At 47.1% G+C, this 27,667-nt stretch overlaps 1 protein-coding gene across 2 annotated transcripts in view; it reads left to right on the top strand.

The window, feature by feature from the left end:
* BAIAP2L1 (BAR/IMD domain containing adaptor protein 2 like 1) overlaps positions 1-27,667 on the top strand; it is a 95,452-nt gene that overhangs the window by 65,715 nt on the left and 2,070 nt on the right. Inside the window, exons 4-13 of one of the 2 annotated variants that reach the window (XM_028088417.2) lie at positions 2,771-2,832; positions 2,941-3,012; positions 4,322-4,459; positions 5,127-5,279; positions 7,021-7,188; positions 9,842-9,989; positions 12,082-12,289; positions 12,939-13,016; positions 14,496-14,676; positions 27,491-27,528. In XM_028088417.2, the coding sequence (XP_027944218.1) occupies positions 2,771-2,832; positions 2,941-3,012; positions 4,322-4,459; positions 5,127-5,279; positions 7,021-7,188; positions 9,842-9,989; positions 12,082-12,289; positions 12,939-13,016; positions 14,496-14,676; positions 27,491-27,528 (1,246 nt within the window). The remainder of the gene's footprint in view (positions 1-2,770; positions 2,833-2,940; positions 3,013-4,321; positions 4,460-5,126; positions 5,280-7,020; positions 7,189-9,841; positions 9,990-12,081; positions 12,290-12,938; positions 13,017-14,495; positions 14,677-27,490; positions 27,529-27,667) is intronic. The other variant, XM_028088418.2, reaches the window with a different exon arrangement.

Here is a 27,667-nt window from a genome sequence, read left to right on the forward strand (position 1 = left end):
TGTGTATTTAGTTCTGCTCCATTACAATCTGGGCTGTGCTCCACCCTCTCCTTGAAAAAAATTTTTTTCTTCTCCAATGTAATTTATGAAAAATTAGGTTACAGGGCTAGGAGTAAATAAACGTGTGTGATGCCACATTTCAGACATAAAGTAGCACTTGCTATATTTAAGAATAAACTTCTGTAGATCGAACATAAAGGCTGTTTTCATTTTCTGTTTCAAGATACACTTTTGGCAACTCCCATAATCACAGTAAAGATGTTTTCTAAACCTTCTTTTGACCAAGGACTGCTGCTGCTATAAAGTCAGCATTTAAATTCCACGAGCTGCGAGGGACAGGAATAACAAGGGTAAGGTCAGGTGTTCCGTTCCTGCCCACAGAGTGAATGGGCTGTTTCAGGGAGTCTCCACCGAGCTGCCTGAAGGGAGAAAACCGCGGAGCGGGAGGGGCCTCAGGGCCTGTGCACCAGGGTCAGCAGTGTTGGTTTTCACGAAAGTGCCAGAGATCCACATTAGACAAGGTTGTAGTGATAAAGCGCATGACCGGTTGCCGGGGTGGGGGGGTGTAATGGGTGCATTGAATGTAGCCTGAATCACTCTTTGCACAATTATTTTTAGACTTTTTGAAAAAAAGTAGATCTGACTTGCCAAGAATAGAGTGCTTAATTTTCAAGTAATTGAAGTGGGGTTTTTTGTTGTTGCTGTTGTTTTTCATCTCCAGCCAGGAGTTATTTATGGGTTTAAAATGGATATGAAAGTAACTCAGACTATTTCAGGATCTGAAATCGCTAAATGATAAAGTGACATATTAATGTAATTATATTCTTGGTCATAAGAAGGTTTCCTTTGTGAAGAACTCTCATTTGTTTCATGTTGAGCTTTAGGAGAACTTAATTATGGGAGAAATGAAGTCAGTGTCATTAAGGATGGAAAGTGGGTATCTTGATAACTTGGTGTGGTGGGGATGAGTGCTGGGGATGTGTCTGCCCTCACTCTCAGGTTTATCCAGCAGGCTGTTCTGTTAGGGGTTCCTAGACTCACAGGCTGCTTAGGGACTTTAAGTTATATACCTATAACCTTATAAGGAGAGTCTCTGTCCCCACCACCTGCCATGGTTATTTTAAGCAGCACTGTTCACAGTGGGCTTCATGCTGAGGAGTTGGTTTATCTGGGACACCGTGGGGGCTGGGGGAATGACATGTTACATTTGATTTTGAGGGATCCCTGGCACCCCTGAGGAAGAGGGTCTGGAGGAGAACAAGCTGGGAGTCAAGAGAAATGATAAGAGCTTGAGGGGCAAGACCCGAGAGGTCCAACTGGTGGGTTTGAATGTGTTGGTGGGGGGCAGACTAGGGAGACTCTTCCCCCACCCCTCATGGGACAGATGATTGGGCGCACAGAGACTTCACAAGTCATTCTCACATACGTTCTCTCCCAGGCAGGGAAGGGCTGGCACATTTGTTGCCCAAGAAAGCAGGATGAGTAAGGGGCGTGATTTCACCCTAGAGGCTGGCCCAAGTAATGACACACATGCACAAGGGAATGAGTCTTTGTCGTTGAGTGTGACATATGGGTGAAGTGTAAACCCCATGTGACTGGCTGTGAGCTGGCAGCCAAGAGCTGGGATTGGAGACTATGGGGTGAATTCACTTTTAGACACGTTGAATGTGAGGTACCTAATGAGACATCCAGGTGGACATGTTCAGGAAGGGGCTGGATTTCTGAGTCTGAAGATGGGGGGTAGGGGGACTAGACTGGCTATTTGAGAGTCACATGTCTTAACTCTTTCTAGAACAGGGCACCATAGTATCATTTCTGTAAAGGTGATAGCTGAAGTCACAGTCTAGTTGTTATTCTTTCTCTTTCCCCACATCTACCACAGTCTTAATTTTAATTCTCCTTCATCTGCAGCCTTCAGTTTACCCAAGGAATTCCTACCAAACTGTGGGAGGATCTACCCAGCACATTTTGTTATTGTTTGTATGGTCTGGTGGTTGTTCCAAATGAATCTATTTTTTCTAGTTCTTAGGTATCAGACCCATTTGGTTCCTATAGATAAGTGAACAGGGAGAGGCTCTTGTTCACCTTTATCAGAGTTTAGTAGCAGAGATGCATCACACTGCCTCAAACTGCAAGAGATGTACTTTGCAAATCAAGTGGTTTGTCTTGCTGCTTTTGGAGTAAAGCTCAATTCTGGAACATTCTCCATGTGACTGTACTTGTTTCAGAGAATTGATGTAGTCCCGGGAGATACGAGGCAGAACACTGTCCCTGCTGCATTTTCCCATGGTGTTAATATTTTCCAAAATGATACAAGAACTAATATGAGAAAAAATAACCTTTATCTTTTATGCCCGACAGATAATCAGATTACTCTGGGGATTAGATAAAAATAAGTCATTTGTTCCTATAGTTAGTTACTATAATGACCATGATAATCTTGCATAAGAGAATTTAAAAATTAAATCAGATAAATAAGATTCAGCTTAGTGAATGAGAAAATATAGAAAGCATGATGTGAATTTGAAGACAAAATTGGCATTCTCTGGATGAACAGTGTTGTACAGTAAGTTTGCTAGGGCCTATGTCCCTTTGGCGCCCACCCTGCCACGGGCACGCAGTCACTGCTTCTGACGTGCCACAGGGCCTGATGCTTCCAGCCGCGGTTCGCAGCGGTAGATTGTGCTTCATTCCACTATTTTACTTTCTTTAATATCTTCACAAAATCCACACAGTGACTTTTCCCCCTAACATCTGATTTTATTCACAGGCCATGTTCTCATAGAGATTTCAAGTATCCACAAGAAACTCAATGAGAGTCTTGATGAAAACGTATGTAACTATGTTTATACTTATAAAATAAAATATATTTTATTTCTAAACTGTATTTTGCTTAATGTCTCAAATCTGGTGTGAATTTTTAATTCCTTTTGTTAACAGTTCAAAAAATTCCATAAAGAGATTATACATGAGCTGGAGAAGAAGACAGAACTTGACGTAAAATACATGAATGTGAGTACACGGTTTTCTCCACCTCCATGGTTGGAAGTGGGTGTGGGGCACGGGGACCTGGCGTTCCGGGAGGCTGCACTTGCCTGATCTCTGAGCCGAGGAGAACTTTCTCTCACTGTTTATCCAGCAGCAGAAAACATGGACAGAGCTTAGTGTTGAGTATATATACACAGAGGCAGGAAACTGACAAGGTCCCTTGGAGCTGGGTGCCCCGTTTGCATTAACACCTGGGATCTTTATTAAAAAGCAGAGAGGAAAATATTGCAAGGAGTCCTCCTGCTTCTAGACAGCACTGTTTCCAAAGAACACGTATGTGGGGACAACCTCTGCATCTGTATTCGTGCTGCTGTAGCTGTTGCTTTCACAAACCACGTCAGGGTGTGAGACGTGGGTGGGAGAACCACCATCTGGAGCTCCCTGGGACTCCCAGGCCCATTCGTCAGAGACTGCTCCTGCGTTGTGTCCCTTGCCTGTCACCTGGTATTGATGACTCCAGCAGTTTTCTCCTTCTGCCGGACCCTCCAGCCCTGTCACACGGCTCTTTCCATCTCCCTTACCTGCTGTGGAATAGCTGCTTTCTTTGCCACCTAAAGCCTCTTTCTCACCAAGACCCCATGTGGCAGTAAGCACTGTCGTTACCCTGAAATCGTCCCATGGCCCCTGAGTGCGTGTGCTCTGTGTGCTCTGGAGGAGGGCGGCAGGACCACCTACAACAGCTGAGGTGGATGTAATGCCAAGCATTTTCCATACATTATCAGATTTTTGTCCCTACAGAAACCCCATAATGTAGCTACTCTCCTATCCTCGCTGTACATATTAAAGGGAAAACATGAATTTGAGAGAAACTAAGTGGTTGCTGAGATCCCACAGGAAGTGAAGGATTTCACCAGAATTCTTACTTAGGTCTGTGAGGCTCCAAAAACACTTGGTTACACAGCACCCAAAATAATCAGAAGTGATTGTGCTTGTTCATTCTGTTTTTTAAAGTTGTAAGTCATAAAACAGGAACATGTGACTTAATATTGTTTTTTTATTCACCAAAGCACTTAGCACTCAGTGTCCTAAAAAATTTGAGAAAATAAGGAATAAAAGAAAGAAAAGACACTCTTGTCTTCTAAGAGTTGCCCTTGGGGTCAGTAGCCCCTTGTCCTACCAGGGACTTTAAGACAGACAAAGCTGCATGTTGGAGGGAGGGAGCAGTATGAGGTGAGGGTGTGCAGGGCCATGCCCAACGGAAGTGTTAGCAAAAGTAACTGCCCAACAGTTTGCACGGTGCTGCACTCAAATAAGCACAATATTTAACTTACAGGCAACTCTCAAAAGATACCAAACGGAACACAAAAGTAAATTAGATTCTCTGGAGAAATCTCAAGCTGAGTTAAAGAAAATCAGAAGGAAAAGTCAAGGAGGACGAAATGCACTCAAATACGAACACAAAGAAATTGAGGTGAACTTTTCAGCATTATTTTATTTTGTTGTTGACAGTTTATAAAATTTACAGGGAACGTTACTTACCTCAGTCAGCCACTTTAACCACTTACTGCTGTGCCGCTGTTGAAGTTAAAAATGAGCGTTTTGACTTGGTATGAGCTGAAGGTTACAGAGTTTTCCAGAGTTAAGAATAATTAATAGCCTCCTAAAAACATTGGCATTTTCTCCTGATTTGGGGGTGGGGAGGTGGTAAGAGATACTCCATGATTAGCATTACTCTCCCCATGTTACAGATGAAGAACATGGGGCTTAGACCAAGTCACATGGTTGATACTTAGAACTGGAGTTTAAATTTGAACTTTCTGGTTTCAAAGTCCTTGATTTTCCACTAGAACACAATCCTATCCCTGAAGTATAAAGTAATATTTTGTGCAGATTGCCCAACGCAGAATGTAAGGCCTTTGGCAACGTCCTTCTACACATGAGTCAGGGATCTTAATCAGAATGATGATACCTGCTCAGGTCAGGTTACAGCTTTGTTATTTTATCTCATGTTTATCTATTTAGCGTTAACTTCTCTTTCAAAATAAACCAAGTGTAAAGACGGCACAAGATAAATGCCTGGCTGTGCAGCTACTTGATTCCTCATGACATACTTGTATAATTATTATTTATTTTCCTAGTATGTAGAAACCGTTACGTCTCGCCAGAGCGAAATCCAGAAATTTATTGCAGATGGTTGCAAAGAAGCTCTACTTGAAGAGAAAAGGCGCTTCTGCTTTCTGGTCGACAAACACTGTAGCTTTGCAAATCACTTACATTATTATCATTTACAGGTGGGTTTGTGATGGCAAGTTTTGTTGCATTATTAATAATTTAATTTCATATTCAAATGCCCTTGAAATGCTTCACCTTCCATATGTGCCTCAATGTAAAGCGATGGGCCTAGTTTACCAATGAGAAGACATGCCAAAGAAACACCTTTTGGCCCACTTGAATATGTAAACTTTCAGAAATGTGGATGAAATGGTTAAATATTGCTTATAATACATGATTAATTTAGTAGTATATCCATATTTAAAATCTTTCATAAAATAATGCTTAATAATCAAGAATTAGTACTTTTTTCTTTTTTCACCTATGAGTCAGCTTTCCTCAGACTCTTTCTGATGCGTCCTCAGCATCAGTGTCTTCAGAGCCATGGGATGAGTCCCAGCGAGCCCCAAGCTCACCCCACCTGGGTAGTTTGAGTGTTTGCCTTGGGAGTCCATGCACAGAGGTGTCCCTGGAAGTTCTCTCCCAGCCGCAGACCCATTCACAGCATCAGGACACTTGCTGTGGTTCCTTTTTCATTCCTCTTCAAGGTGTTTCCTCATGATCTCATCACCCGTGGAACTGGCTTTACTGCCCTCCTTCCAGCACACGTAGTTGTGAGGTTTTACCCCCAGGAATCATTACAAGATAATACGTTACTTTCCCTTCCTTTTTTTTTTTTTTTTTTTTTATTATAAATTTTACTGGGCCTGTGTAAGCATCCAAAACTAGCATGGAGTGAAGTCAAATATTCATTGTTATTTATAATAATTTAGATAGCGCTCCATGGTAGAAGTTTCTAAGAGCTTGAAAATAAGGCAACTTCCTCTTTTTCAGGGGAAAAAAAACTTGGCCTTGTATGTATGCTTTGGTCATATGTTACATATTCCATAAAGTTTTTGCAACCTTAAGGACCATTCATCTACCAGATCTAAAGCCCCAAGATCTAACATTGTTACAGGAAAGGAAAGAATTGCAGTATTAGATGATCACTTTGTACTCAGTTCAGCAGTGTCTGTTTCCGGTGAGGGTGTCCTGCTGGGGCAGGGTCATAGGTCAGGTGACCTTGAGGCTCTTCCTTTGGCCTAGCCCTGCCAGTGATGGGGTGCTCACTGTGTCACAAGGCAACCTTGCCAATTTGCAGAGAGCTCTAGTTGGTGGCAGACTCATGCTTAACCTTGGATCCCAGTTACACTTTTTAGCATAAACGAAGTCTACTTCTCTTCTCTACTGGGAATCTCTTCATCTCTCTGAAAACTGCTTCTTTGCCTTCCCTTTTTCTGGTTCCAGCATCCCAGTCCTTTCAGTGGCTCCTTGGACAAAGCAGGCCCAAGCAATCGGTGTGTCAGGGCTACAGTCCGAGGCCATAGGTGGTTTGGGGTGAGGGTTTTTTGCCTTCTCTTAGGAGTGGGAGGAAGAAAGCACTGATTGGCATTTCTGGGGCCACTGGGGAAACAGTGAGGCTTAATAAGATTGTTCAGCCCTTCCCTTTTCGTGTTTGAGTTTGTTCTGCGTCAGTCTTCAACTCTGCATTCACACTGAGGCAGAGGGCAAGCTGCTGTAGAACAGGGGCCGACACCTCTCGCAGCAAGTAACACAGGGAGGAAGTTCATAGATGCTTAAGTGCTCACTGAATTTGACCCAAAGCTCTCACACTTCTGGTGGTAAGCCAGTAAAACATTATCCCTGATATTTGACGTGACTTTTCTCAGCTCTTTGAACAGTACACGTTTGTGTTTTGTTGTGTTTCTCTCGGATTCACAGTCTGCAGAATTACTCAATTCCAAGCTGCCCCGGTGGCAGGAAACGTGTGGTGACGCTACCAAAGTGCCCGAGAAGATCATGAATATGATTGAGGAAATAAGGACCCCAAGCTCTACCCCCGTGTCCGGGACACCCCAGCCCTCACCGATGATTGAGAGAAGCAGCATGGTAGGGATGGGTTCTCTCTCCAAGATTTCATTTGGGTTTTTACTGATAGATCTTGGGCCAAATTTGCACGAAGGACCAAGGCCTTTGGTGATGGCAATCACAGGTCCTTCCTTGTCTCACTCTGATCCTGTTACCTTCAGATTTGACATTAGCCATGCAGTGCTCAGCACTGTGTAGTGCTGTGTTCAACTCTGTTATCTTTGTTTTGGAAATGTTATTGGTACTGTTTTTAATTGTAATGATTCCAACTTTGTGAGTTTATTCCCAGTGAAGGAGGCGTAGGTGTCTTAGAGAATAATCAGCAAAACTCTGGTGCCATTCATCACAACATAAGGCACTTCAGAAAAAAATAGCCACCAAAGTATTTCAAGGTAATGAAATCAAGCATTGTAGTTTGCCACTCCTTGTACCTCGGCTTTATTGCTTTTCACAAATGTGGAAATACGCCCTTGATCTTAGCCAAAAGGCCGAGAAGCGATACAAATGTGGAAATTCAGATCCAGGGGATAGTTTAGACACATGGGTCCACCCTGACCTCTGAAATGAAAGCAAAGATGCTAAAGACCAGTCGACAACCTACAGAATAGATCATAACTGCATGGGGGATAAGAGAAGATGCTGTCGGTGGGCCAGAAACACTGAAGGAGTCTCAGAGAAAGGCAAGATCAGTGAGTGTGGAGAATCAAGAGAGAAGAAAATCTCAGCCCCAAGCACATGCAGGGCAAGACTGTAGCAGAGGGCCGAGCAGTGAGCTCAGAGTCAGTGGGTCTAAGAAGGGGTGGAGAATGGCATGTGGCGTTCCTATATATGGTCGGTTCTAGACGATTCACATCCTCTAAGGTGGTTCCACTTGTGCTAAACAGTAGGCATCAGGGCTTTTGTCCACTGGCTGAAACTGTGTGTTCAGAGGCCAGGCACCCGCCTAGCTGCGTCTTCCCTGTCTCCACCTCACCACAGGTAGTCTGTGATAACAAGAACAGGCAAAATACAGACTATGATAAACCGGCAAAAGAATAGGGAATGCCATACAATACAGAGATGGACAGATAATCGGGGCTCACCAAACAAGTGAGGAAAACCAGTATCCTGAAAAAACACACTAAAAGAAAAAAACTGGAATAAACAATATTGGAGGCAACAGAGGCAGGAGGGCAGAGGAGAAATCTTTAGAAAGAAACGAAAAGATATTACATCCCCAGGGGAAAATCAACTAAAGATTTTGGGAATTAAAAATGGATTATTATTCACAATTGAGATGTCTGGGATTTGCTTCAGCATATTCCAGGCACGGGGGAAGATGGTGTAGCATATATGAAACAATATTGGCCATGAATTCATAATTGTTGAAGCTGGGTGTTGGGTACAGGGAGATTTATTGTGCTGTTCTTTCTCCTTTATACATGCTTGAAATTTTTCTAAAATAGCTTTTTAAATTTTTCCCTCCCCTTTCCCCCTCCACAAAAAAAACATAAACAAGCAAACCCCCACACCAATAGGTGGGCTCATTAACAGAATGGAACTGCTTAGAAAATTAATCCAAAGAGCTCTCACAAAACACAGAACAAAAACGGAGAGAGGATGTAAACATAATGTTAGACAGGTTGGAGATACCCAATTGCCTTCTCAAAATCATCACCAGATGTCTAACGGGGATCTCAAATTCAACTTGTCTAAAACCAGATGACTGATTTCTCACTCTAAGTGTGCTTCTCTAGTCTTCCCCATCCAGAAAATGGCAGCTCCATCCTTCCAGTAGCTCGGGCACAAATGCGGACTTCTCTCCCTCTCTCCACCCCCCACCTCCCTACCCCCCAGCCACAGCCAAGCCCTGGGCCTGCCCTGTCGTTTCCACCTTCAAAGCATAAACAGGTCCAGCCGCTTCACACCCGTCCACTGCCCTAACTGTGGTCCCTGCTGAGATTACTGCAGTAGACTCTGCCTGATCTTTAACACGGCAACAACAGTGAGCCTGGACAAATGGAAAAAAACAAAACCTTGATAGACTGTGGTCAAGTTGCAGAAGGGGATAAAGAGAAAATTCTAAAAACTTCCAGAGAGGGGGAAAATAGATTACTTACAAAGAAAAGAGTACTCCACTGGTACCAGATTTCTTGTTAGCAAAACAAGATGTTAGAAATCAATGGAGCAATGCACTCAAAAATCCTTGGAAAAATTATTTTAAATGTAGAATCCTAGGGCACCTGGGTGGCTCAGTCAGTTAAGTATCTGCCGTCGGGTCAGGTCATGATCCCGGGGTCCAGGGTCCTGCTCTGCAGGGAGTCTGCTTCTCCCTTAACCCCTCCTCCTACTTGTTCTCTCAATCTCTCTTTCAAACAAATAAAATCTCTTAAAAAAAAAAAAAAAAAAAACCTGTAGTACCTAGGAGGGAGCCTAAAATCCATAGAGACAGAAAGTAAATTAGTGGTTGCCAGGGTGTGGTGGGAAATGGGGAGTAACTGCCTTTAAAAAAAAATGAAGACAAAAATGAAAAAAATGTGATATTCTTGAAATAATTCAGAGTGGGGCATTGCCATCAACCAAGAGAACTTTGTGAAGAAAGTGGAATTTAAAGCATGTTAAAACAGCCCTGGGAATCTGTATAATTCCATTGCTGTGTTACACTAATATTAAACTAATGAAGAATTTTTCACAGGTTGGGAAAGATTATGACACTCTTTCTAAATATTCGCCAAAGGTGCCCCCAGCTCCTTCAGCCAGAGCGTATACTAGTCCTTTGATTGATATGTTTAATAACCCAGCAACAGTTGGACAGAATTCGGAAAGGATAAAGAATTCAACAGGTAAGAGATTTATTTTATTTTAAAATACCTTTTTAGGGGGCGCCTGGGTGGCTCAGTCGTTAAGCGTCTGCCTTCGGCTCAGGTCATGATCCCAGGGTCCTGGGATCAAGCCCCACATCGGGCTCCCTGCTCAGCGGGAAGCCTGCTTCTCCCTTTCCCACTCCCCCTGCTTGTGTTCCCTCTCTCGCTGTGTCTCTCTCTGTCAAATAAATAAATAAAATCTTTAAAAAATAAAATACCTTTTTAGGGGTGCCTCGGTTGTGCAGTTGGGCCTCTGACTCTTGGTTTTGGGTCATGATCTTTGGCTTGGGTTGTGATTTCGGGGTGTTGGAATCGAGCCCAGCCTCAGTCTCTGGGCGCAGCGGGAAGTCAGCTTGAGATTCTCTTTCCCTCTGCCCCTCCCCCTGCTCGCATTCCACCCCCAAATAAATAAAGTCTATAAAATTAGCATCGTTAAAAAATAAAATACCTTTTTAAATTTTTTTACTATTTTAGATAAACGTTATCCTGAGGTAGGGGTAAATAAACATCTATGGTAGCACACATTTATAATTGCCTTGTTGAAACTTTTTTTTTTTTTTTTAAGATTTTATTTATTTGAGAGAGAGAGCATGAGCAGGGAGGAGGGGCAGAGGGAGAGGGAGCCTGATGCAGGGCTCAGTCCCAGGACCCCAGGATCATGACCTGAGCTAAAGGCAGAAGCTTAACCGACTGAGCCACCCAGCCACCCCTGCCTTATTGAAACTTACACTTCAAAGTAAATAAAGGTCTGGGTTTATTATAAAACCATAAGACATTTTATAAGTGACACATTTCTTTGACAAATTCTAATTCCATATACTGCTTGATGTTTATACAAAGGAAACTTACTATTGAAAGGTGTTACATTTTGAAATGGGATATAACTTACAAAGAGCCTCATATTGTGCACCATATTTGGTGGCAATTGTGATAAAATTTCTTTTTCAATAAAACAAACCATAAAAGTTCACATGACAAAATTATGGTGATTGATCTTACCAGTAGGCTTAGTCTCTTTCATCATCTCTAACAGAGAACTTCATGCTTTCTGGACACTTAAGTTCTAACTGCTTAAATTTCTTAACTCTATTGATGCTTTTTCAATAAATCAGGACAAGTTACTGTTTGCTGAGATTTCAGGGGGCTTTGCTTAGGCTCTGCTCTGTATAGACAGAGTCTTTGGCACCCAGAGACCCCTCTCTCTGTGCGGGGTATCTCACAGGCCCCTTGGGTATGAAAGTCATGGCCATTGAGCCATGTGCTAGAGAGAGCCCACAGACTACAGCATTTGCAGCTGCTGAGTGAGATCCAGAGATGAGAGTTTCAGAATGGCAATTTTGTTTCTTTGGAGTGGTAAATATCAGCTGGTGCTGGAATTGAGACAGAAATGTACAGCTCGATGCTTCACATCGTGCAGGGACTATGGTATCAGGCCACCCACATCCCATGCTGGCCTGCTAACTGAGATCCCGGTGAGTCACTGTGGACAATAACTGATAACCACTCCTTCCCTCAGAAGCTGTGAAGCATTGAGAGTGTGGACTGGCACTTAGGGAGGGTTCAGTAAACGTGCTGGTCCTCATCGCATCCTTACTGCATTCCCAGGTGAGATCTTGAGCCGTTGCACGGCGAGAACATCTGCATTTCCAATCTCTTATTCTTTGTGGTCCAGGTCATGGGCAATGGCGTTTGAGTTGATGCCCTACACTGCCTTGGGGTTCGTGTTGGGAGAGCAGGGCAAGGAAAGCATCAGGCCCTCCAGTGATGCGTCATTTTGCCTCTGATTAAATCAGAGTGCGGGTGAAGCTTGGCACGTACTGTATCCTCTCCGCCTGGAAAAGAGCATTTAGCCCCAAGAGTCCTGCTCAGTGAGAGACCTCAGGCTGTGGTTCTGCCTCTGCTCCTCGCGGTCCCTGCCCATCCAGGCAAAGTCTAAGTGTGGAAACAGTGTGCTCGGAGCCGCAGTAGGACGAGTGTTGGCAGGCGGGAGTGGGTGGCTTTCTGGGGTTTGCTTGTTTGGACTTGTTATCAGTCCCTGAAAAGCGATCACTGCTGCGCTCATTTTCAACAGATTCTTCAGATGATCCCAGTTTACCGCGATCAGTCTCTGTTGCAACTGGACTGAACATGATGAAGAAGCAGAAAGTAAAAACCATTTTCCCACACACTGCTGGTGCAAACCAGACTTTGCTCAGCTTCGCACAGGGAGACATCCTCACACTGCTCATCCCTGAGGAGAAAGACGGCTGGCTTTATGGAGAGCATGACAGCACCAAAGTGTAAGTCTCAGGGCAGATGCTGTCCACACAGCAGTCAGGGCCACCCAGCACTTCAGAGAGCGGCCATATCTTCTTTTAGTGGCAAATTGTCTTTGTGATCACAGCGTTTTTACCAAAGTTCGGTTCATAGTTTAGTTATGGTTCTAGTGTAGTTAATTGGAGTTACTCTGTCTCAGGTTATTTTCTGTATGTGCATATATAGATGAATTTGATACTTGAATAGGTCATAATGAAGTCACCTCTGAAAGTAGTTTTAAATAATTCTTGTGGTTTTTTTTTTTTTCCTTGAAAGAAGACTTTGGATTTCTCAAGGATAGTCTGCACATCAGATGGATTTTGTTAAGATTTAGCGCATAAATAGTTTAAATGCTAGCGTCTTCAGCCATGAGTATGTGCACAGGCCTTACTGTAAAGCTGGTTAAATTGGTTTTCTGTTCAGATTATTCAGCTATTAAATAAATGTGGAAAAAAGCCAAAAAGGTAATCCAAATAAAAAAAAAGCTGTATGTAAAATACACATTGTGTGATGTGGTGAAAATGGACCGGTCTGCCCCTGAGCTGTCCCTGAGCCATTCTGTAATATACTTTAAGTTCACTTGTCTTCTGCTGACCCCACAACCAGGCCTTTTTTCTCCTTCCTCACCTGTAGGAGGGGCTGGTTCCCAGCATCCTACACAAAGTTGCTGGAAGAAGATGCAAAGGAGGCCATGAGTGTGCCCACACCAAGGTAGGACCTGACTGTGGCTCCCATTTCCCAGTGATGAAAACTCACCTTTGACCTCATGATTTTGGACATACGAGAATTCTGTCTAGATGTGTGGCGACCCCATAGGGAAACCTCCAGTCATGTAGGAGAGTACAAAAGGGGGACTGTTACCCACAGCTATTCCCTTAGTGGTTTCTGCTGTGGGGACATGCCTCCAGACTCTGCTCCTCACCCTCGTCAGCCTTCTGGAACCACTTACTGTCCCGTCCCCCACCCCCGGCCAGGTCACTAAATCCAAGGTGACCATCATCACCATTACTGCTTAGGAAGTGCCAAAGTGCCTTATGCTGACTAGCTCATTTAATTCTCGTAACAACCTTATGAGGTAGGTCCCCACTTTAAAATTGAGGACACTGAGGCACAGGAAGGTCTTTTCCATGCCTAGCTATGAATATTTATATGTGTATCAGCAGCTGTAGTTGGTTACCCCATGAGTCCTCAGAAGTGACATCCAGGGGCGCCTGGGTGGCTCAGTCGGCTAAGCATCTGACTTTTGATTTCGGCTCAGGTCGTGATCTCAGGGTCGTGAGATCAAGCCCTGAGTTGGGCTCCATGCAGGCCATGGAGTGTGCTTAGGATTCTCTCTCTCTGCTTCTCTCTCCCTCTGCCCCTCCCTACCTCTCTAAAAAGGAAAGAAAGAAATGACATATCCAAACCGCACTCCTCATTTTTACCCTAAATTGCCTCATCCTCAGTGTTTCTCATCTCAAAGCCTCTAATCCATCCAGCTGTCCCTGCAGACCTTTGAGCACCACACTCGATGCCCCCCTCCAAGTCCTGCTCCGTGTCATCTGTGTGTCCTCACCCCTGGCAGAACAGCTCAACTGCCGAGTGGCCAAGGAATAAAACTAGATATTATGTTTGTGATGTTAAAATGCTGAGGACTTACTTGTTTTGTTTTTCAAATCTGAAGTGCTCAACACTTTGCTAAGGCTTTTGCTGTAGTCTTCATTTTCTTACTGATCTTAAATTAATCAAGAGCCAGCTCTTAAGCCAGTTTTTTTTTTTTTTTAAAGATTTTTATTTATTTATTTATTTATTTATTTGAGAGAGCGACAATGAGAAATGGAAAGAGAGCACATGAGAGCAGGGAGGGTCAGAGGGAGAAGCAGACTCCCTGCCGAGCAGGGAGCCTGATGCGGGACTCGATCCCAGGACTCCAGGATCATGACCTGAGCCGAAGGCAGTCACTTAACCGACTGAGCCACCCAGGCGCCCCTAAGCCAGTTTTTTTGAGTGCACATTTACAAACCAGTAAAAACATTACAGTATTTTTTATATTGATGTATATTGTGTGTGCACACACGCATGTCTCGTCATCTCCTCTCTCACACCCTATGTGAGTGTTCACCTATTGCAGTTCTGGCCCTAGGATATTTAGGATGTTTGGGATTCAGATGGCAGGATCTTACGTAACTTGTACTCTCTGCTTGTTGGTAGCCTGGCCCCAGTGAGAAGCATCAGCACGGTGAATTTATCTGAGAAAAGCAATGTCGTCATTCCCCCACCGGATTACTTGGAATGTTTGTCCCAGGGAGCGGCTGCAGATAAGAAAGCAGATGTTTCCAAAAATACTTCTACCTTTAAAGCACCGGTGTCCCAGCCAGAAGCCACATCTCCTGTGAGTGGAACTGCAGCATAACGTCCTGTGTACCCCCACCCTGAATGGCGATCTGGGGGGTGTGGGCTCTTGTTCTACCAGGAATGAAGGTGGTATCCCCCCAGGCGGGGCTGGCACGCGCTCCTGAATCTTCTGCATTCCCACCCTCTCACACAGCCACACAACTTCCATAACTTCAGTACTTCTGTTTGTTTTTATCTGTAAATGTAGTTCGTCAGATGGTATCAGGTGTTCTCTCCTCGCCTTTGGCCCCGGCTGCAGTCAGTCAGTCTCATCACTTGTTCTGCGTTTTCTTCAATTTTCATACCGTTTCCTGAGGGAAGGTTTCTGGTTAAAAGTAACTTTATCTTTGTGGTTTCAGAAAGTGCTTACTCTGCACCAGGTGCTGGGTAAACATGGTGTCATGTACGCCCTCTGTAATCCTAAATGACCCCATGAGATCATAGAGGCCACGGGCTCCCAGAGTCCCTTCATTGCTGTGGCACCTGTGTCTCCTGAGCGCCGGCCCCTGGTGCGGGCTCTCAAGGTGCAGAGATGAACAGGACCAGTTAGTGGCTGTCTTGGAACTTACATTCTAGTGGGGGGAAACAGACAGTGAGAAATAAACAGTAAACACAGTGATGGAAGCTGTGCAGAGAACTAAAACAAGGTGAGGTGATAGAGGGATGGGGCGACCGCTCACATGGATGCCACAGGTTTGTGTGCAGGTGCTTATGAGGGAGCACCCTGGGGTCCTCACCTGTGAAAGTGAGAGAAGGGGAGCAGCATTCGGCAGGGGGAGAAGCTGGACTGGGAGGGGAGCCAGGCCTTGATCACTGGCATCCAGGGCAAGAGAGCTTGAGCCAGGGCAGTTTCCCGAAGGGACAGCCCAGGGCAGCGCTCCCTGCATTTTCTTGTTGATCTGGGCAGCACGTGACAATGTCTGCACCCCCAAGGAGGGGACACCGAAACTGAGACCTGAATGGCAAGGAGCCTGTCACGTAGGGGTCAAGGAGCGGGAAGGAGCAGAGGAGCACACATACTTGGCATGCTCAGAGAACGAGGCCATGACTCCAGGATGATGGAGAATTGCGAAAGGGGGGATCCGTGTTCTCATTTTTCTTTCAGGACAGATTTTACCGTAAAGAAGGGGAAGCATGAAGAGAACGGAGACCAGGAAGGCAAGCGGAGCGCACGTGGCGTGTGGGGCCGGGAGCAGGGAAGGTAGTGAGCGAGAGGCCACGGGCGCGGGCAGAGGTGCGCACAGACTGGGGAGTTCCTGCTTGAGGGTGGCTGCTCTCCGTGGGGAAGCAAGGGCATCAGTGGAGGGGGTGGGCGGAGCGAGCAAGTGTAAAGAAAGGGAATTTGTGAAACGGGTTCTGAAGAGTGAGAAGGTGCGTGTGGTACAGAATACGGGGTATACGGGGGGTAATGCCGATGCCCGTTTATGGTTTGGGGTCATGATTTAAAAGGAAGCCAGGCAGTTTGGTTGTTTCTCCAGCAAGTGCAGCTGCTCCGGCTCAGACGACTAGTTGGGGTTACCAGGTGGTGGTGCTGGGGGAGGAGCAGGGAGTTCTTGGTGTTTGTGAGGGTAGGGCTGTGGTGTCCCAGACCTTGGCATTCAGGCTGGGCCATGAACGGATCTGGAGGGTGGGAAAGGAGGTGCGGGGGAGGTGGGGCAGAACCTCTGCAAGGCTGCACAGCTGCCGGAGTGCAGTGGGAAGGAGCCTGGGAGGTGAGGGTCAGAGAGTGGGCTGGGCTTCTGGGGGCTGTGCAGCTGAGCTTCGTACCCAGGGCTGCACAGTGGCCAGGTGGTACCAGAGCCTGCCTAGCCTGTACTCCTGCCAGCTTCCTCCCAGAAGTGCCCCCGGGCACTGGTGGTAGTCCACAGGCAGTTGGTACATTGATGCCTGGCTACTTTGTTTTTTATTTTCTGGTTATTGTCTGGTCCTTTCTGTAGCGCACGCAGGGGCATCTCCCTGCTTCTCGTGGGATATGTGGCTCCACAGCTCTGCCCCCATCACCAGTACTGCTGGTGGCCTTTGTTCAGCTGTGAGCGGTGCATGGGTGCGGTCTCTGGATTACATGGAATGGGGACTCTTAAAAATGTGCCCTGCCTTTGACTGGAGCCTTCAGGTGTTTTAGAATATGCCTACCTCATCATAAGCTGCAGTGTGTTCTGATCTGGGAAATGCAGGGTTTTGCAGTCTCTCTCAAAAATGTCTTTGGCTTGGGGGCACCTGGGTGGCTCAGTAAGTAAAGTGTCTGCCTTCAGCTCAGGTCATGATCCTGGGGTGCTGGGATCGAGCCCCGTGTCAGGCTCTGCACTCAGCAGGGAGTCTGCTTTTCCCTCTTCCTCTCCCTCTGTGATCTCTCTTGCTCTCTCTCAAATAAATAAATAAAATCTTTAAAAAAAAAAGTCTTTGGCTTCTCAGATAAGCACACTGTACGATACATTGTTTGTACCTTTATTATTCCAAGTTACACCAAAACCTAACAAAAATTATTTTCAAAAGAATGACACACAGCTGTTGAAAATGGAACTTTTCCATTCTTTCATCATGGAAGAGAAATTACTTGGAAGGACAAAGGTATCAAATGCTGTTTTATTAAATACCCTAGTACATTTTATTTATTTATTTATTTATTTTAAAGATTTTACTTATTTATTTGACAGCGAGAGACACAACGAGAGAGGCAACACAAGCAGGGGGAGTGAGAAAGGGAGAAGCAGGCTTCCCGCGGAGCAGGGAGCCCGATGTGGGGCTCCATCCCAGGACCCTGGGACCATGACTCGAGCCGAAGGCAGACGCTTAACCAACTGAGCCACCCAGGCGCCCAACCCTAGTACGTTTTAAAACAGTAGTCTGAAAATTATCTTAAGACATTTTGAAAAGCATAAACATTCCTTTTGCTGGGGCAGGCGAAAAAAAATGCTTACAACTGGATGTCACGCAGCTCAGGATCCATGAATACAAGGTACACCGTTCTGGTGTGACCTGTCTATAGTGCCTTCTCCTGTTTCTTTGTTTGATTTCCAACTTTTTCTTAGGGAAAAATTCAAACATAATAAAAGTGGAAAGAATAATGTCTCTCACCCCCAGCTTTGACAATTGTCAATTCATTTACCAATCTTTTTTTTTTTTAAGACTTATTTGAGAGAGAGCACGCACGTGTGTGCATGTGATCGGGGAGGGGCAGAGGGAGAGGGAGAGAGAACCCCAAGCAGACTCCCAGTTGAGCCTGAGGTGGGGCTCGATCCCACAACCCATGAGATCATGAGCTGAAACCAAGAGTTGGATGCTTAACCAATTGTGCCACCTAGGCATCCCCCCCGATCTTTTTTTCATCTTGACCCTGGCCGCTCCCAGATCAATTTGATGCTAATTCCAGACTTTGTCATCTCATGTATAAATACCTTAAATATAATAATACCTTTTATTTTTACACAACCAAAATACCAATTACCATATCTTTAAAAATTGACAGTAATTCCTCAATATATCAACCAGTCACTTCAAATTTCTGATTTCTGATTGTCTTATTAAAAATTGAACAGTATAGTTTGAATCTGGATCCAGGCCTGCTCCACACATTGTAATTGGTCACTGAGTCTCATGGTGAGTGTTTTTGTATTTAAGGTCTCCCCATCTCTTTTTCCTTGTAACTTATCTGGAAGAACCAGGTTATTGGCCCTGGAGGGTGGCCCCTGACTGCATTTCGCTGAATGCATCCACATGGTGTCCTTCACCACATTCCCCTTTCTCCTGTATTCTCGACCTGGATCAGAGTCGGTATTATTGTTTTGTTTCTTTGCCTGTTTTGTTAGAGCATTTCATCGGTGGTGGTGGCTAGTCCATCCAGAGAGACACCTGTCTGATTATCTCTTCTTTTGTGATATTAGCAGCTTTAATAATAACCACCTCACTCCATTACTTTAAGGCTGGGTGTGATGTCTTCTAAGATAAAAGAATCTTGCCCCAAAATCATAGTTAACACTGAAATTGTAAGTGAAAACACTGACATTTTAGGGCGCCTGGGTGGCTCAGTCTGTTAAAGTTCTGCCTTCGGCTCAAGTCCTAATCCCAGGGTCCTGGGACCGAGTCCCACATCGGGCTCCCTGCTCAGTGGGGAGTCTGCTTCTCTCTCTGCCTCTGCCTGCCACTCGCCCTGCTTGTGTGCTCGCTTGCTCGCTCTCTCTGTCAAATAAATAAATAAATAAAATCTTTAAAAAACACACACACAAATTTTAGCCAACACGGTCTCATTTTAGAGAACATTTTAATTTTCAATATTTTTACCATGTCGGTAAAGCTTTATGATGAAAGCACTGATGCAGTTCTTACTATACTGAATTGGATACACTGAAAAATCCTATTTATCAGTATGGTCAAAAATGATATTATTTAGCATTTGGCAGTTTAAATGAGATCTAACTTTATTTTTAAACCACTTTGGCTGGATCATACTAGACTGGCAGTGTAAGGAGGCTGCCCTGAAAAGTGCTGAGACTGTCTAGTAAACTGAGGGTTTGGGGCAGAGCAGCAGCTTTGGGCGTGTAGCTTTCTCTGCTGCTGGAGCTGGTCCCATGCTCTGCGGCCACCTCGTGAAAGCCACTGCCCTTCCCACCTTGGCCGTGGGTGCAGGAGTCCTCGGCTCACATCCCATGTGCGCCCAGTCTGTTCTGTCCCAGGGCTCCTCCAGGCAGAGCTCCTCCAGGCAGAGCTCCACATCCCAAGCCCCCTCCCTCCCCCTGCCACAGACCATCTTCACTGATCCTAATCTAGTCTCTTGACAAAGCCCCAGACCTGATGGCTTCCCTGGTGGATTCTGCCATACATTACAAAGACTAGCTAATACCATCCTTCTCAAACTTTTGTCCAAGAATCAAAGAGGAAGGGACACTTCAAACTCACTCTGAGGCCAGCATCACCCTGATACTCTGGTCAGGCCCCCTATTTCTGTCTTGCAGGCCAGACAACTTTTTTTAGTCTTTCATTTTAGCAGCCTTGAATGTTTGGTTTCATGTAACATTTAAAAGCCCCAAATATCTAATGAGAGTGCCCTTCTTGTGTGGGTTCCAATGTGATTTTAGTTGTCATTGATTTTGTGAGTGTCAGAACAGTGAATGTTGATGAACTCTTAATAATTGAGACCTTCCATAAAAAAGGCATGTTTAGCGCTTCAGAGAGGTATAGAGTCAGTACCTGCAGCGAGGTCACCTAACTTGGGTAACTAACGTTTTCTGTGGCCTCAGACTGCTGTGACCAACCAGACTCCTTTCTTAAACACAACCAAATGGCACACGACGGTGCACCGCCTAGAAGGGATCTGTGGATCACAGTGAGACCTTCCCATTGGAATTCATCCATTGAGCATTGACTGACAAGCTACCATGGTCCAGGGAAACAGATAGGAATAAGGCCGGCCTAGGAGTTGAGTCCTGTTCACTGGTTATTGGAGCTGTGTAAAAGTGCATGGGGCAAAGAGGCGACAGGAAGAAGGGAGAGCTCAGGCTCCTGGTAAGCACCAGAGGAGGTGTCTTGGAAGCAAGCATTTGAGCCAACATCTGAAGGAAGAGCTCTGACAAAACGCAGAGCCTTCCAGATATACGTTCTGGGAACCGTGGTGGCTGGGTGTGGTCCAGGGCCACAGCCAGATAGTTGGTGGGATGGCTATGCCAGGAGAGAAGCACACCGAGCCAGGAAGTCTGGGCTGCATGTTTTCCTTCCTCCGTCCTCCTGGGTGGTATCCGCATGTGGCTCTAGGGGTGCATGCTGGGGCCTCACGACAGGGCAGCTGGCTGTGCGGTCATCCAGGGAGAGAGGGAGTCGTGATCAGTGGAGATGGGACAGGGTGACAAGTTATTCAGGAGGTAAGGACTGACAGAGCTAGTGACCACCTGGTGTAGTCTGCTTGGGAGAAACCATCGTTCTGTGTTAACTCTGGAAGCATTTCTGGTTTGCTCATGTTCATGTATTTTGGAGTTTTTTTTTTGTTTTTTTTTTTTTGAAAATTTAATCTTGAGCTCCAGATTTTTGACATGGGAACACTGAAAAAGGAAAACATTCTTGGGCAACCCTCCTGGGTCCCCTCCCTCTCTGGGAGCTTTGTACTATCAATAAACTTTGCTTCAAAAAAAAAAAAAATCTACACTTAAGTTACACATGTAACTACTAGAAAACATTTGGGAGGTTCTGAATAATATAATCAGGGTCCAATAAGTATGATCGTATTCATTAAAGATGAAGTTACTTTATGGTTTTTTAAAGTACCTACAATTTGAGAGATCCCTCTTCCCACTTTTGAAAAAAAAAAGATAAAAGTTTTTTTCCATGGGTATATTTATATATTTCATGATTTGTCTGCTATATTAAACATAGAAGGAAGTGGCATTATGGTGAAATTTTTGTCTAAAATTCTAATACAGGGGCGCCTGGGTGGCTCAGTCAGTTACGCGTCTGCCTTCAGCTCAGGTCATGATCTCAGGGTCCTGGGACTGAGCCCGGAGTTGGGCTCTCTGCTCAGGGGGGAGTCTGCTTCTCCCTCTCCCTCTGTGCTCTCTCTCTCAAATAAATAAATAAAATCTTAAAAAAATAAATTTTTTAAGAAATAAAAAATTCTATTACAAATAAATTGATAAATTATCCTACTCTTGAGACAGAAATAAGGATGCTCTCAACATTTATCCCATGCACTTAAGTAAACAGATAAATGTTTTTTTACCTCAAATGTTGCCATTTGCTGGATAAACAGATGCTGAAATGAGGTTTCCTTTCCATCTACCTGGCAGTCACAGCTGCAGGTTTAAGTTAAAGAGCAAAGTCCAAGTTTGTAAAAATGAAAATATCTAATCATGACACCTTATTTATTATAAAAATAACCCAGGGAATTTTTGTTTTGCTCGAAAGTATAAGTTCACTTCCAGGATGACCACTGGTAGCACTTCATTTTATCTCCTTTGAGAAAACTATAGGTGAATTTATTTAGATCGATATTTTACCCTCCCTTCCCAGCCCCCACACACAGGAGGATCGGAGCATGTGCTCCGTCAGAAAGCATTTGTGAGCCGGACGCGGCTGGCACTGCTACCCGGCTGGTGGGCAATGTGAACGGGGCCAATCCAACTTTCTGATCTCCTGGGCTGGGAGGCCGCGGGGGAGGGGTAAGCACAGACGGAGAGCAGGAGGACCTGGAGGTCCTTCAACTGATTGAGAAAGTTCTAAAACCTCCACGGTCAGCTTATCAGTGCCCCACCCATGTGAACGCTTGATAAGACGAATACCACTGTCCTCTGTGTGCTGTTCCTGAGGAACCGAGAGGTTGCTTTTTTGTCTTTGTGGCCTGGAGGATAATGGAAGACAGTTAATAAAGGTCACAAGAAAATATTAATTGGCTTTTAAAAATCAGCAAAGACCACAAGGTTTGAGGGCCTCCCCAAACAAGGCACCGCTGGCCATGACTCCAGCGGCGCCCTCCCCCATCACCATCTTTGGGACATTCACTGTTCCTTATCTGTAAGACCATAAAAGGCATCTTCTCGCAGAATGAAGGGGGTAATAACCCAAAAGTAAGTACACAGTGCTTCACAGATGCACAGTGAGATTAAATGATGGATTTATATTCCATTTCTATCACGGACGTGTTTTGAAGTCATATTTCAAGATCCTGTGCAAACTGCAGAAGAAAACACCACCACTCCATCATCAGTGGGCATCCTCGTGCGTGTCCTCAGCGGACACCATTCTGTCAGAGGAGCTACTGCATTTCCTCGCTATCAAGTCCGATCTCCAAGAACAAAACCGAAACACGCAGGCCCCCCCCGCAGGGAAAGAAGAACTAGTCTTGGTAGCTTCTCGCAAGAGCAACAGGAAGCACAGGATCTAATCCTCTGGTATCAGGGCGTGGGCAAAAGCGTAAGTGGAGAATTTATGGCTGGGTAGATATGTCCCAGAACTGGGCTGCCCAGGACAGTAGCCGTTGAGCACTGAAAAAAGTGGATTTGCAACTAAGGAATTTGTATTTATATTTAATTTTAGTGCAAATAGCCATATGGGTAAGTGGCTACCATATGGGACAGTCGGGTGTAGAGCATGCAGAACAGGACAATGTTCCATTTAAAAACCGGATCTAGAGGGGCGCCTGGGTGGCTCAGTTGGTTAAGCGACTGCCTTCGGCTCAGGTCATGATCCTGGAGTCCCGGGATCGAGTCCCGCATCAGGCTCCCTGCTCAGCAGGGGGTCTGCTTCTCCCTCTGACCCTCTTCGCTCTCGTGCTATCTCTCATTCTCTCTCTCTCAAATAAATAAATAAAATCTTAAAAAAAAACGGATCTAGAAGCGTGATGGTTGGGAAGCATGGATACATGACTGAGGCCTGCCTGGTAGCCCGTGAGGGCTGGGGGGGGAACACGGTCCAGTCCTGGAATTTCAAATCTCAAAAGTTCTTAGGCCCAACCAGCTGATAGTTTATTTTTCCTAAACTAAAATGTTCAAACCAGCTGATGATGCTGGGGAAAGGTATGTTCTGTCTCAGCCAAATGCTGGGGTCCAAGGCAGCTGGCAAAGCATCTTAATGCTTTTATACATACTTTTTATGTACAACCATCCGTTAATGCCAGTTACACGTAGAGTTTTGTTTAAACACCAGGATTCTTAGGCTTAAGTACACCAAACACCCAGGCCTGGGAGCCTTCTACTGTAGAGTGGAGTGTTCCTGAACCCACCAACCTACAGTTCTGTGGCTGCCCTGTGATGTTCTGAGATACCGACTTCTCCCTGAGGGGCTGGGGGGAGGGGTCATGGGGACTGAAGCTGGAGGGCCTGCCAGGTGGTCACACTGTTCTCTGCTGTTGCTGCAGCGGAGTTCTTAACATGTGGAGAGCCAGGCTCTAAAACGCTATTGAAAAACTAAGCCCCACTCCACACACACTTGGTGCTCTAAGTTGGAAGTGCTGCCTCGGCGAGGGGCCTGGGTTGTCTGCATCCGCTCTCCAGGGTGGGCACCGGGATTTCAGAAGAGCCCCTGCCCCAGGGCAGTTGGCTCTTCCCTGTCTGGCCTTCAGTGTCCCCATGTCAGGACTAAAGGTGTTGAACTTTAGTTCAGAGGTTATGATTCGGGAGATGAGCCCAGCCCACAGCGGAGGACTGGCATCAGCTGTGGGTTATCAGGGTGGCTTGTGTTGCAGGTAAGAGCTGAGCCCCAGTGGCTTCAGATAGGAAGGGAACGGTCTGTTTCATGGAAGCAACAGCCCAGAGAGGGTCAGTAGCAAGGCCACCCAGGGCCCTCTCATCACTCGCCCTGGCTTCTGGGGTGTGGGCTCCCCACTCAGCATTCTCACTGGGCCACGGTCCCTGTCTCACCTGAGTGTCTACCTGTGGCCAGAAAACGGGCTATACTGGGTGGTCTCAGCTGACCTGACCACCATAAGCTGGGACCATGGAGTCCGCTTGAAGGCATGTGGGCACGTGGTGGACACCGGAGCAGAAATCTGGATAGTGGGAGGGGGTTGGAACGGACACCATGTGACAGTGAGTGCCCACTCAAGGTGAACTCGGGCTTTTAGGTTTTCTGGGGCAAAGAATCGCAAGATGTGCCCGGACTCTGCCTTTTCCTACTCAGCTGGTTGTGGGCTGTTGCTGACCAGGCCCGAGGCCTTCACTGCCCTTACGGTCTCGTGGGTAACCTGTTCCACGCTCCTAATGACATGCCTAGCCCACGTTGGTGCCTGGTTTCGTCACTCGATAACCTCCTGTCGTGTTGAGTCACTCCAGGCCAGCACCATCCTGCTTGCCAGGAGGGGACACAACAGGCACCTGGCTGTTCACAGGTGTTCACAGGCTGTTCACAAAAGCCATAGGTTCTGGCTTTTGTGAAGTCTGAGGAAAAGTGTGAGAAACATCGTGCTCAGTCCGAGCAAGGCCCGTGGCGTGTGTAAGGAGTTTTTCTGCCGTTGCCTATGGGACCTCGGGGAGCTCGGCTCCGCAGGCATGCGCTCGCACGTGGCCTCCGGTGCTGTGGGCCCTGCACTGCGCGGGTAGAGAAGGTGGCTCCCAGTCTGCGGAGGCCCGTCAGCCTGTGCCGAGAGGCCGAGGGCCAGCAGGAGCCCTGTTGAGATGGGTCCGGTCCAGGGACACAGGACAAAGGAAGAGGGAGACGGGATTGGGGAGTGCAGAGACAAGGGACCCCAAGCCCCACGACACGGCCTAAGGGAGGCAGCGGAGGGACGGGCTCAGATGGAACGTTTGGAGGCAGCCAGCAGGACAGACGGGCTTGTGGCATCAGCCTGCACGAGGGATGGGGCTGTGTGGTCAGGTTTGAGGTGGGAAGATCTGAAAACACTTCTGAGTGGGATGTGCACTTTCCTCCCTGATGGAAAGAGGGCAGTGCCACACGTGGCCTGGAGGTGCGCTTCACTGACAGAAAAGGGAGCAGGGGAGGAGGGGCAGGTTTGGGGACAGCGGTCAGTTGTGACCACAGCAGTGGGCTCAGTGGAGGTGCGTTAAAGAAGGGAGAAACCTTTCTGAAAATGTTCCATTTTTAAGTGAACGTTGAAGAATACCATGTAAAGAAAATGCTTGACTTTTCACAAAGCAACTGCGTATAACTAGCAGCAGATTGAGAACTAGAACGTTCCCCGCCCCCCCGACCCCCCGCCCACACACACAGACCGGCCCTTCTCCCAGACCAGGCTGGCCCCTCTGGCGTGGTCCTCACACGAACCGAACGTGCAGCGTGCCCTCCTGTGGCGCTCCGTTGCTGTGTGGCGTTCACTGGATGGAAGGTGGTTGTCCCTTCTCCTGGTGACAAATGTCTAGGCTGTTTCACGGGACTGCTCTGAGTGTCCTGGTGGGGTGGGGGGCTCTCTGCCCATTGCACGTGTGCGCTGCTGGGACCGGCGGTGGGGGAGGCTTGCCGGGGTGTGGGGTCCACACCGGGACCCAGGTCCGGCCCAGCACTGAATGGCTTCAGGCTGTCCTAAGTTACTCTCGCCGTCCCCCCTCACAGGAGCTGTTACTTCTTGCCACTTGGCTTTTGGTGGACTGTGACGCATCTCTGCTGCTGTGTTTGCTTCTCTCGAGTGGGTCCGGGCCAAGTACTCGGATGGCACAGCTCGTGAACATGTAGCTAAATTCGTTGTCGAGTTGGGTCAGTCAGGGCTCAGGAGGCCCTCCTGGGCACAGGCCACCACGCCTTCGCCTGGAGAGCAGCTTGCGGGTACTCGGGGAGGGTTGTGTGTCTGGTTTCCAACTCAGGGTGCACAGGGCTTTCCTCAGACTTGAGGACGCACCCGGCAGGGAGACGGTTTGCCCCCAAGGAAAGGCAGCAAGAAGGTGGCTCCCAGTGAGAGTATCAAGGAGCAAGAGGGCTGTGTGCCTCTGGGGCCAAGCACATGCCTCCGAGAGGCCACACCTGGGGAGTCTGCTTGGCAGGAAGTGTGCTTTCCAGGCCGGGAGGACGCAGGCGGCCTCTTCCCGGTGGGATCCAGTGCCTCCCCCGTGAGGGGCTTTCTGCTCTAGGCCCTACACCGCTGCCGGTGGTCTGAACACGCGTGGCACTGCAGGGCAGGCATCCTGGTGCTTTTTAAATAAATTATAAATTAGCCTGTAACCATCATATAGAGTATGAGCGCTTCCCCAGAAATGGCTTATTCTGAGCCTGCTGGGGAAGTGCAGCACGCCTCGTAGGAAGAAACCACTTTGCAGCCATTTAAAGCCCTATTAGGATGTGCTGAGCAGGGCAGCTGCTTTGTGCATCAGTGATGAAAAGTAGACACTGAATCGGGGTGCAGGGCTGACTGGGGTGCCTCCTAACGCTGGCGCTCCCCATCGGGATGAGCCTGCTGACCTGCCGGCCCCAGGGCTCTCGGTCACGCCCTGAGGTCCTCAGAGGCACAGAGACAGCAGGAGCGGGTCTCAAGTGGCCCAGGTGCCCGCAGGCCCTCTTCGACTTCAAGAGTCTGTATGTCCAGCACCCAGGAGGAGCCAGGCAGAGAGCCCTGACCTGGGCTTCCACCTCTAAGGATGGCCTTTGACCCCCAGGCTGGCAGCAGGCGGTCAGAGGAGCTGTCTGGTCAGAGGTCACAGGAATCCTGGGAGCTTTCAGGACGGTCAGGTCTGGTGTGGCGGCCTGTGGCTCAGATGGTGTCACACTGCCCTCTTCCTGGGCACCATCCAGAGAGTTAGCCCCACAAGCTCGGGCCAGTGAGTTCTCGAACAGCCAGAGCAGATTTACAGCAGTGTAAAGCCTGCAAGCTTACAGAATGAAGGACAGAAGGTGCATACGCCCCCGTGGTCCCTGGCCACACTGGGAGACCCCCAAGTCCCGGGCTCTGGCGGTTCCTGAAGGCAAAAAACAGTGTTGGCATTGTTCCCTCTTCCCCCTGCCTTCTGGAACTTCCTACCAGATCTCTGGCCACCTGTTGGCACCAGTCTGTGGGCACCAAGACCCAACGAGGTCTTATTTTTACTTACTGTCTTTTGATGGCATCATTCAGGATTGGGCTCCAAAAACCCAACTGCAGTCACTACAGGTGTGCAGCCGAAGGGCCATCGGTGAGGAGCAGCCCGTCCCAGCCTCCCTCAAATTCTGAGTCGTTCCAGCGCTTGTGAGGGTCCCTCCCTTAGGTTTTCTGTTCTTGTCCTTACTCTTTAAGTGACTTTAGAAAGACATTGAGATGGTCTCAAATGGACAGAGACTAGGGGGCACTTTTCTAAAACCGGCATTAGCCATTATAGAGTCCCTTGTGCTTTAGATGGCTTTACCTTCAGGTCTTACTAAAAATGTCCCAATTTCATGAGCCTTCCATAAACTTCATCTTTATCTATTCTTCACAGAATGATGCAAATGGGACAGCAAAGCCTCCTTTCCTCAGGTATGTTGACCTTTGTCCGTGAGGGCTGTGCAGCCCAGGAGGCCCGACCCTGAGAGGCCTCGGGCCTGTGGGGTCTGAGGAGGATGCAGCCACCCTGTTCTCATCAGGCTGGGGAAGAGGGCCTGGAGGCTCTGCCAGC

This window comes from Eumetopias jubatus, unplaced genomic scaffold, assembly GCF_037043125.1.
Source record: "Eumetopias jubatus isolate StellerSeaLion01/CBP00866 unplaced genomic scaffold, mEumJub1_p1.0 scaffold_12, whole genome shotgun sequence".
In the NCBI taxonomy this organism is placed as follows: domain Eukaryota; kingdom Metazoa; phylum Chordata; class Mammalia; order Carnivora; family Otariidae; genus Eumetopias; species Eumetopias jubatus.